Raw genomic sequence first — 11,672 nt, forward strand, 5'->3', positions numbered from 1 at the left:
ATATATATATATATATATATATATATATGCTTAATATAGAATTAGCAGTGTTGGACATATCTTCAAACTAGATTATGTAAGTATACCTCAAACAGGTAATCATTTACTCAAAATGGGATTTATATTTATATGCATTCTGCGTTTATATATGTATTTAAGAAGAACAAGTTTTGCATTCTAGCTTTTAAAGTAAGATTCTGTTATCTCAAAACGTTCTTTGTCAAATTATTATGAGTTCCTCTATGTCGGTTTGCAAGCTCAGCTTGAGCTAAAAAAAAAAAAACAACCCTTCAGTTCTTTGTTTCTCTGCATTATCACGCTGTCCAAGTAAACACAGACTAATCATTACAAAAACTCTGTAGCAGGTTCTTTCATTAATCATGGGTCACACCAGCCTGTGCAGAACAGTGTGGACTTTATTCACCCATGTCTTAATAGGCATTATGTATGTCTAAGAATACAAGAGTGTGAATCTCAGGATTCCGGTTACTGCCCATCCTCACACCAGCTCCTCTTCCATGGGCTCTAGCAGCAGGATCTCTGCTGTTGTAAGAACATCCTGCATTACGTGGACTTCTCTGTATCAGCTATTGGGCAAGCATCATTTCACACATGAACAGAGCTGGTTCATTTTCAGTAAATGCTAGCAGTAATAGAATAATTTAAAGCTGCAGGGATTCCTGCAAAAATGTAATTTAATTTAAATGTCATTTGAAAGATATATTGAATAACTGGATTTACTTGTGATTCTCCTAATTTTTCAAAACAATTCTTGAAGACATGTGCTGTACAGAATGGCACTACTGTTGCCTAGAAGTTGATGCCTTCTTGTTTTAAAACCCCACAACTTCAATTTTTCTGCAGAACTAAGGGAAATAGCATTAATGCCATCTGTCACATTCACTCCAATATGGATTTCTACCAAGCATCATGGCACAGAACTACTGTTCCAGTCCTCCTTCAGCCCTATCACAGATTAGCAACTGCATGGGGGCTAGAAAAATTATTTGAGTTTCCACTCTCAGCTCCTCTCCTGTGCTTCTTGCCCTGACGCTTGTTAAAAAAACCCCAACATCTGGCCTTAATCATTTATAAATATCTGCAGTTGAAGGTCAGAATCTCAAGAAGATTACACTGGAGTATTTTCAGTGGTTTCCATTTAATATATATAGACTCATCCTTTCCCCAAATGTAGTATTAACTGTCTTCTCTCTGGAACAGGCACATGAACATCTTTGAGGAAAAGGTGAATATTTTTTTTTTTTTTTTTTAAAAAGAGACTTTTGGCAGACAGTACAGGAAAAGCAACACAAGATTGAATTTGCACATTTAAGCGGTTAGGACTAAGATAAGGCTTCTACTATTTAATGGTCTGTGGCCATTCAAATACAGAATATTTTATATTTCATTATTTTAGGAGCAATTACTTTTAAAACCCCCGTGAAGTAAGTATGATCATCCCGAGCTTAGAGATCAGAAACCAAAGCAAAATCTATGCTGAAACATTTACTATTTTTAAATTTAAGAAACTTATACTAAAAAGCTTCTTTTTGCAGGGATCTGAGTACTGAAAATAACTGCTGCAGAACTTTTTTGCAAAAAAGTCACAAGCAGGAAATGCAGGTGATCATCTGAATAATGAAAAAGTTTTAATAAAAAAAAATAGTCCTATGCATAAGCACTGTAGGGTCATCAGTGATAAGGAAGTTACAGCAAGGTGTTATTTAACATTCTGCCTCAGATTTTCAACTCAGTCTAGGTCAAATATGAAAATATCACCCCCCCCACCTGTCAACATGAAAAATACCCACCTGGCACATTCCAGCTCTTCAGGCCATGCGATTCCAAAAGTGTCCATCAACTGCTTACAGTCAGAATACACTTTCTCACAGAGGCTCCGACAAGGGTGAATCACATGAATTTGCTCTAGGCAGGCAGGTACAAAGGCTTTGCACAGAAATGTGTGGACGTCTGGTGAACAGTGGAGATTCATAAGCGTAAGAAAAGGCTACAAGGAATAAAAAAACAACTTTGGTTAGTAATTTTAAAAAGATAATTCAAGGCATCGAAATTAACTTTCATCACCATGGCTCACATTTGTTCCCCCGTAGGTTTGAAAAGATAATAGAAAATAGTGTTTGTTCAGCAGTTGTGAAAGAGCAAAACCTGGTGGCTCTGAGCAGTAAGAAGCTCCATTAGCACTTCTAGCCCAACCCCTGCCCCGGGATCTTGGCCAATTGGTAACTATTCAAATCTGATTTTTCCTGTTTGACAACATTAGAAATCTGAAAGGAATTATGAAAGCCAAAGATTTTTAAAAAATAGGGTAAAACATTAAGTACCTACATTCACCAGTCGGCTTCTAAATAACTGCCCTGAGATTTTTAAAGGTGTGTCTGTCCCTGTAGTTCCTGTTAAATTACATTTTCAGTTCTAAGTGGTATGTTGCACTCATCATCTTCTCTCATGCTAGAGAGGTTTGGGGTTTTTTGATTAATGAGGTCTGAATATCATTATTCCTCATTTTTGAAAAATTGCATTTCAAAACCTCAACGTGACTAAGAATTTCTCTACCCGTATTACTGAGCACCATGCAATGAGTAACTGATGATTGCTCTCACTAGAGAATTCATAGAATGAAACTTAATGCCACTTTTTTTCACCCCCAATTTATTCAATCCATTATTTACAGCCAGACAGGCTTTTAAGGAAAAAAACCCAACCTTATTTCTCTACATTTTGTCAACTTTATCCTTAGGGAAAATTAAATTAGCCAAAACACTACCGTGCGTGCAAACTTCAGACAAACCAGAAGCTGTTGGTCATTTTTGCAAGTGCTGTGTCATTACAAGGGCAGCTTATTGAAGGAAGCAAGTGATGACACGCTAATAGCATCGCCAGGCACGAGTGCTCCTCTACAGCTGAGTGGGCCAGATGTCTAAAGCAGTGAGGCCAAGAGAAGGCAGCAGAGGTGCAGGGGGAGGCTGTCTGAGCAGGCCCTCACCTTAACCAGCACAGGCAGGAGTAAAACTGAAGACGCCAACCACACACCGGTGACCTGTTGGTGACTACACGTGGATACGAGATCAGAGATCAGCTAGGGCCACGAGTTGCCTGGCATCGCCAGTTCTTTTTACATAGGCTTTTTGATTAAACGCTTCTTGCATTTCAGGAAAAAAGGAGTCTCCGTATCACACGTAAATAGTCAAATTCATGCACCAGGAAAGCTGAAAACAGTATTTAACACACTTTGAAATGTGCTGATAATTAGGGACACTGCACAAAATTTTCGAAGAAGGCAGAATTTTTAGTAAGATTTTTATTTAAGAAGAATTTTATTTAATTCTTTGCCACTAACAGCTGTGTCTCTCAAAGATTCAACCAATGACTGGTAAAGGAAGAATTAACTTCTGAGCCCAGAAAAGCATCCCTTACTTTTGCCAGCTTTTAAGTATCCCAAATATATACACACCCATACTCCAAAAGCCAGTCTTACTACTGAGCATGTGGTTTAAAACGAAAGACACCGACAAATAATTTTTCCCCTTCAAAATAAAATATCTACAAATCCTCAAGAGACCTCAATAATAAATGTAGGAATGTGTGGGGAAAGGGGGAAAGGAGAAGATAAGGCAGAGTAATAACAGAAAAACGCTTTATGAAAAACCAAAAAAATGTTGGCATCGTCCTTCGGAGCACTCTGGCTGCGTGCTGCGTCTGCAGATGCCATTACAGCAGGCGCACAGAAGTCTGATTCCCCCCTCTGGATGTCTACTCTGGAGCCGCCTTTGCAGGAACCCAAGACTTGAGTATTTTATGACAAGGAGAGAGAAGTATAGCTCTGGTATAATATGCTCCAGTTCCACCAGTTGGATTATTTCCTAAGTGCTACACGGCTTCAGATAAAAAAAAAAAATTGTCAGGAATTAACTCTAAATGAATGAAGTTTCCTTTGCACAATTGTGATGCTTGTGTCCTTTTCAATTAAAACTTATTTGCCCCAATGTTTAATTTGTTAGCTCTGTTCTTCCTGGCACTTAGGATAAAATAAAGATAATAGCTTGGGTAGTCATATACATCTCCAATAGAAATTAAGTTTACTTTTGAAATTCAGTCTTGTAGAAATTGTCTTGATTGTTATGAATTCTACCTTTTTATCATCCACAGTTCATCTTAGTTGATTAAAAAAAAAAAAATAGTTTTCTACAGCAAGTTTTGAGGTGCCAGTCAAGAACTTTTGCAGACTTAGGTAAGACAGCGGTATTTTCTCGAGAAAGTAAGAATTTTTTAAAAAATAATATTCTTATCTATGAAACCAACTTTAGATAAAGAGATATTTTATTAGCTATTTTGATTAGCAACTAACAATTTTTAAATAGCATTTTCCAACATAGCTAATAAGGCTACGTATCATAAGTTTGCTCCTTTGATAAAGAAAATGAGTATAAAGAAAGCGATGTCTGGTAAAGAAAGTCAGGACATAAAACCAACCTTTACCATTCTAACAGAATTTCTATTATATGAAAATACTTAAAAGCTAAAATATCACAAGAATCACTGTACACAAAAATACTGTATATTCAAGGCAGATTAACAACAAGCAAAAATTTAAATTTTTGCAAGAGTTTTACTACAGCATGTTGTCATTCACTAAATACTGTTGTTTAAAGAACGTATCTTATTTAAATGCAAATGTACCTAAACAGATAAATGCAAAATTTTATGAAGAAAGCTATGCTCAGTCTGTAATGTAATCAGAGTAGAAATCCAAGGACTTGGCTGCCAAGAGTAATTTCAGCTTGCTAAAAATATTTACCTTTTGACACCTGAAAGTCGGAACACCGGTTAAGAGCAGGAAGTTTGATGTTCTGAAAACATAAGCAGACTTTCTGAGTCAGGCCAAAGGTGCATTTAGCTGGCCACCCCATTCGCAGCACAGCTGCTAGCAAAAGGGGTAAAATAAGACAAGCTGACATCCCTCACAGCTTCCTACAATCAGTGGTTTAGGAAACTAGCTGTAGGTTGTAACACCAGGACTGTATTGAAAAGACACCAACAGACCTCATTTCTTTCTATAACACATCCAATCAATTTTTCAACCATTTATGCTTATAATCTCTGTAAGCAGTAAGTTATCTTGCATAATTTAATCAGGCACTGCTGAGAAAATACTGCATTTTATTTATTGTAACTCCTGGTTTTGCAACTTAGTTTGTGTTTTGACAGTTAACAGATTACTCCATTTTTCCCATGCCATTTTGCCATCCTGCTATCTTTTACATACTGTATGTATATATTAGCATAATAATGTTTTACATTTTGATTTCTACTCCTTTCATAATATACTTTGCCTTCTATTTGCCTTGACTACATTTGAACACTGACCTCACATTTCCACAGGACTATCCACAATGATGACAAAGACTCTTTTCTGAGTGACAGTAACTAATATAATAGATCTAGTTGTATGAATAGTGGGGGTCATTTTTCCCCATTACTGTGCATCTACCATCCCTAAATCTCACCCACCATTTTATTGTCCAATTACATCTATCACAAGATCTTTCTGCAATTCTTTAGGAATTTTTTTTTCTTAGCAATTTCACTATCCATGCCTCTTCCAGGTCATTTATGAGTTAGCTGTGTGTCGGAGGTTTCAGTACCTAGTCATTTATTTGTTATAGGACCAAACTATCGGCTAATGATTTAATACCCTACTTTGTGAGAAAACATTTATTCATGCCTACTTTTCTTCTTGTTCTTTAGTTAGGCATTGGAAAAGAAAGTTCCTCTTGGGTTACATAGTTTCTTTAAAAACATAGGTTATGACCATGTCAAAGCCTTTTTTGAAAACTGAAGTATAATATGCAGGCTGAATCACCCCTGTCAACAAAGTTACTGAGTCCATCAAAAAAAAACTTCAATAGATTTTACAGACAGTTATTTCCCTCAACCAGAAAACTCTATGAAATGTAAAACTTTGCCTCAAGCAGACACAAATAGGATTTGTAAAATACAGATTTATTTTCAGAAACTGCCTACTTTTACCTTTTAAGAACAGCAAAAAAGGTCACGAATTGCTAACAATTATGTATCTTTAAATGTGGGCTTCACTTCCAGCTAGCCAATTTGGAAATGTTTCATTATAGAAAATAATAGGTCTGCACTTCCTGACGGACCATAAAAGCAAAATTTCACCAAACCCAAAATATTCGCTCCTCCTGCTGGATAGTGTGTAGGCAAAAAGTGTAAAACTGAGATCAGAAGCTCACTGAGAGTATGAATTGGTTGCTTCAAGGCTGTGTTATCCAGATCATGGGTGTCCCAACCACCAATCATTTTCTACCCAAGTGGTTAGCTGGGTAACCTGCACACATGCATGTGTTGATGCCTTGAGCACCCAAGTCCAAGATTGAACCCACAGATTCACCAAGCTGGTGAATCTAGAACCTAGTACCATGTTCCTCTCCTCTTCAGGAACATCAGGATGTGCAGGTGGCACAACCACATGAAGAGGCACTTGGCATATCTAGCATTAGCAACCATCACCCTGTCACATGAAGGCCAGGGATGAAAACCTGCGGATTTGGTAATGGCAGTGCTAAAAACAGAGTGAAACCAGGCTCTGGTAAGACCAAGAATCACACCTCAAAAAGCCAATACAAGTCCTAAAATAAAAATTCTCATCTTCCTGCCAATGGAGGGGGGGGAGAGGGGACAAAAAAAAACCCCAAACCCAGCAAAACCAAAGCAGTAAATAAGAGGCAATCTAGAACACACTAACAATCTACAAAAAAATCTCCAACAAACTAATCATAAGTGTAAAGCCAAAAGACGATGTAGTCTGTAACAACAGGAGAAGTGCTGCCTCAAGCAACAGCGGCAAGAACTGAGGGCTGTGAAATGCAAAACTTTCCACTGCATTGTCAGTGCAGAGCACGAGAGGGGCACGTGCCCCATACAGAAACCTCTCAGTGCAAAACGGTCTGAACTGAACCCCGTGAAGCATACATGTACCTGCTGTGGGCTGTGAGTACAGTCAAACAATCAAAGGGAGTAGAGCATCACTAGCCAGTGAGAAGAACATCCTCTTCACTAAACAAAACACCTTACTAAGTAAATCCTAAATTCTTTACAAAGTATGTCTATGATATATTTTATCCAGAGGCAAAAAGCCAGACTATCTTAGAAATTCAGTTATGGTGTGGTCCTACAAACAATAACACAACTAAGATGAGTGAAAATAAATGGTGCAGAGTACACAATTAATGGCTAGGTGCAAACACGCTCTTAAACATGCTTCGCCAACAAGTAAATTGCAACCTAGAACTGTATGTGAATCTCACACTCAGCATGCTTCTCAGTTTTGTGCTTAGCAGGCTTACGCATGCAAGACACAACAGAAGCAAGCTCATTATTCCTGGCAGACAGTGCAGATGCTCTGTCCTACCTCATTTCAGTTTTATCCTAGAGAGAAGTATTACCAGAGATGAGCAGATGTCTCTAGGGTTGGGACGTATGATAACTACTAACGTATGTCAAAACAAGTAAGTGAAAACGTTCTGCTGATTAATGTCACTGAAATATTTAAATAATATAGAAAACGGTGGATCAAAATATCAAGGTCTTTGTTATAATCAGCTATGGTAAACCTTAATTGTAAGAGACAGGAAATATCTTGAATTGCCGGGATATACACAGGATCAGAGCCTTTGTTCAGCCATTGGAGCCAGTTATTTATGGCAGTAACAACCTACTCTCCAAGTTAAAACATTTAACTTGGTTAACCCAGTTAACACTCAGGTTAACTAAGTTAAACAGTGAGACACCAGCTGTCTCACTGCTAAGCAATAGTACGCGTTTCATGATTTGATACTAATCTCGTGACCTAAAGCAACAACATTACAACCTTGTCACTTACATAATTGTGTGTGTCAATCATGGAAGTGAACATGGGCTTAAATCTCAATTTCTACAATCATACTACACTGTGTACCCCAGATTCCTACGTGTATTAAAGATACATATTGTTATTCATGAACTTATTTACCTGCTTTACAGGAAATAAAACCTCACCTTAATGATTAATTAATAATGATTAATAATTTACAGCACCAGACTCAAACAACTGCTGTCCAGTAAGTGTCATTATAAAACTAAAGTGCAACCTCAAAACCTAAACACAATATAATTTACATACACACTTTCATATGTGATATGTAGGAAATACAGCCATTGTCAATCATGGTGTATATAAATGGTCTCAAAACAATAGGCAGTAATAGTAATTACTCTTTACAGTCACAGAGCTACACTAACAATTTATCTTCACGGTATTTGTAGCCATTTTTATAATGATAATCTGTTTAAACTAAAAACAGTGAAACAAGTATGGCATGGTTGATTTAATCCTCCACTACTGTTTCAGTAGAGCTATTCTCAACTGGATGCAACGAGATTAGCATCATACCCAGAGATTAATGCCTTCATACAACTCCCAGATGGGCTGGCAAGGGTGGTAATTTGCTCATGGCCATAGTGAATCAGCTGCCAAGACACTCTGACTCCTAATTCATGCACAATTAATTAAGTCACAATAAATAAATGTCCTAACACATGAAGCTAAACGAAGGACAAAACTTTCAAGTTTGATTAGATTCAAAGCAATGTTGAGAAAAGACTAGGTTCTTCCAGTTGGATGCTATATTGATGGATTTAGATCAAAGGCAAGTTAAAGACACTTATAAGCTGGTATGTAAGGATTTAGAAACTCAGGAGGATAAAGTAGTTTAACTGTCAGCATCTTGTTGATACATGTCTGCTAGAAGCTGCTACTTCAACAGCAGAGCTGCAAAACAGAAACGTGGGTGCAGCTTATGAACATTAGTGCAATGGCAATCACCCTTTAAACTACCAATGAAGATGGTAAAAATTAATATGCTATTGATTTGGGGGGGAGGGGGAGGGAAAGGGGGTGGCAAATACTCCAAGTCACTACCTGAGCTGTGGGTAATAAACAACTATTGCTGCCAGCAGCAAATATCAGTCATAATCTGTATTTTCTAAATTCAGTCAAAATTATATGGATAACTCCTGTAAGCCGAAAGTTTTTCAGCACTAAAATTCACTGATAAATAGTTTTAGATATGAAATATATACAAATTTAATATGCATCAGTGTGTGTTAATTTGACAGAGGTAAAAGAAAACCATTGAAAGCACATGAATTTCACTTATTAAAATAAGCTGCTTTCAAACAAAGCAACATTACTTCCTACAGTTTTTAAGATAGAATTAAAGCAAATAATATCATGTTCAATTTAAAAGCTCATAAAACGTTTTAAGTGTAATCAGTCTTGCGTTTACAGAGATAAGAACGAAATCTTTCATCAGAGTAGAAATCAGGTTACCCCAGTAGTTTGAAAAGGCACAAATACTTTAAGTTTCCTACTCATGGACAATCTAGAGTTCAAGGAGCTCGTGGTCGGGGGCGGGGGAGAGAGAGAGAGGGAGAAAGATGTCTGCAAAGATATGAGCTTTCGTCTCTGTCCTTCAGCTGGGCAGCAAAGACAATACATGCACTTGGACTTCCAATGGCAACAAGTTATTTAAGGGCTCTGAGCAAAGCATGGGGACAGCTTAACTTGCCACAGTTGACAAGCTGAACCACTCCTCCCACAGCCATACAGGTGTGGGAGCTGCTGAAGTATCATAATTTAGAAGGCAAAGTCAGATGGCAGCTGATGTTAAAAACGCTGCGCTGTAAGCTCCAGCGGCCCAGGGACCAACTGGCCAGCAGTCAGATGCCCGTGCAGTGCAGACCACCCGGGGCCAGACCCTCATCACTCACCTCAAGCTAAACTACCCAGGCCTCAGTTCAACTGCTCAATGAGCTGAATTACTCATCGTCTAAACATTTAATAAGTTTGCAACAAAATCACAAGTTTATTTGCAAACTCTTCACCATCATTCATCCCTACACCTATATATGCAATATACTTTAATACATACTCAGTTGTGAGCCTTCATACCAGCTGTTCAACGTTGATGGGACTATCAATGAGAAATCCAACCACGGTAAGGACAAGGCACATGGGGGAAGGTTTCTGGAGGTCAGCAGGGCAGTGAGAGGCTCACTCACTTTAAGAAAGCAAAACAAAACCAAAAGCCACTCTACCACCACAACTGGGCACTAAACTTGCCATTGCCAGTATACACAAACATATACATAGAAACACAAAGCAGGCTATTCTGCCTTTTACTTCTATGGCCTCTGGACTGTTTGCATTAACTAGCAACCACAGAATTTGTTTCTGTAGTAAAACGACTTAGTTCCATGTTTTCCCTTTAAGTATTTCTTAAATACAAAATAAAAATACATATACCCCTATATTTCTTAACAATAACAAAAGTCAGAAGCAATATAAACAGGAATATTACATCTCACTAAGAAGTTATTCTGGAACAAACTAAAGCACAACTATTCCAGTACTTTCCAAAATGTCTTATTAGCAAAATTCACTGCATTTTGTGGTTCTACCTAAATTATAGCTTGACCTAAATTATAGATATTCCAGCCTCTGCAACTTACAGTCCAAAACAAACATGAGAGAGTTTTCCCAAGCATTACAGAACTGAACTATTTATGCAAAGCTTTCAATTATATATGGGTTTATCTCCATGTATACTATACAGAGCATAAAAGACAGATAAATACAAGTTAACTGAAGGAAAGTATACTGCAGGCCCTCAAACATCTGAAGTCTAGACAGAGCTTCATTACATCTGGACTGTGGTAGCAGTCAGCTATCAGCTCAAAATAATCTTAAATTCTTCATGCATTTGCCATGTATTACAGGAGCAAATTGATTTATTACTGAACTTCTGGTATAGAATAAAATTTAGAAGATTACCAGTAATACTGTTGATAGAATGCCTGTTATCTATCGAAAAATTCCTCATTTGAAGGGAATTCCAGCAGAAGCTGTTATTGCTCTGGTTCCAAAAAAGCCAGACCAGATTCATGTTTCCCCCCCTGTCTTCGTGAGTGTGGAGATGCACTTGAGTGGAACAGCACCACCCAAATTACCAGAGTAGTAACCCTGCACCATGCTTTCTTCCTTGCCTACTTCACACAAACTAAACCAGGACAGTGTCAGTCATAACAGGATTGATCTTCTCCAGCAATCTTCTGTCATCAAGTAAAGCAATCAAGAGCCAGATCCACAAAGGTGACTGGCTATGGAAACAGAAACTCATGATGCCTAACTTCCAGGTACTTCACAACGTCCTCAAAATCAGCTTCCCTATCTGATGTCCACACAGAGAGGCACCCAAGAATGACATTCATAGGATGCAGGAAGCAGAGATAACCTCACAGCCAGAAGAAAATGCTCAAAGAGAGCAGGAATCAAATTGTACATATCTCCAAAAGTTAGGCAGTTAATGCCAAACTCCAAGACAGTGTTTATGCAACAGACTACTTCTCAGAATGCTCAAGGATCCATGTTCAGACACCTCCTTTGCCAGTCTATAAAAAAAATTTAAAAATTAAGCAGTCTTAATTAGCTTGGAGAAGAGAAGGCTCCGGGGAGATCTTATTGCGGCCTTCCAGTACCTAAAGGGGGCCTACAGGAGAGCTGGGGAAGGACTTTTTACTAGGGCATGTAGTGA

The 11,672-nt window shown here is 37.9% G+C and overlaps 1 protein-coding gene across 1 annotated transcript in view; it reads right to left on the reverse strand.

Annotated features, from left to right (window-relative positions):
• FZD6 (frizzled class receptor 6) overlaps positions 1–11,672 on the reverse strand; it is a 27,938-nt gene that overhangs the window by 6,777 nt on the left and 9,489 nt on the right. The window contains 1 exon segment of the mRNA XM_009891812.1: positions 1,812–2,008. Coding sequence (XP_009890114.1) covers positions 1,812–2,008 — 197 coding nt within the window.

This window comes from Charadrius vociferus, unplaced genomic scaffold (assembly GCF_000708025.1).
Source record: "Charadrius vociferus isolate BGI_N301 unplaced genomic scaffold, ASM70802v2 scaffold15, whole genome shotgun sequence".
Lineage (NCBI taxonomy): Eukaryota > Metazoa > Chordata > Aves > Charadriiformes > Charadriidae > Charadrius > Charadrius vociferus.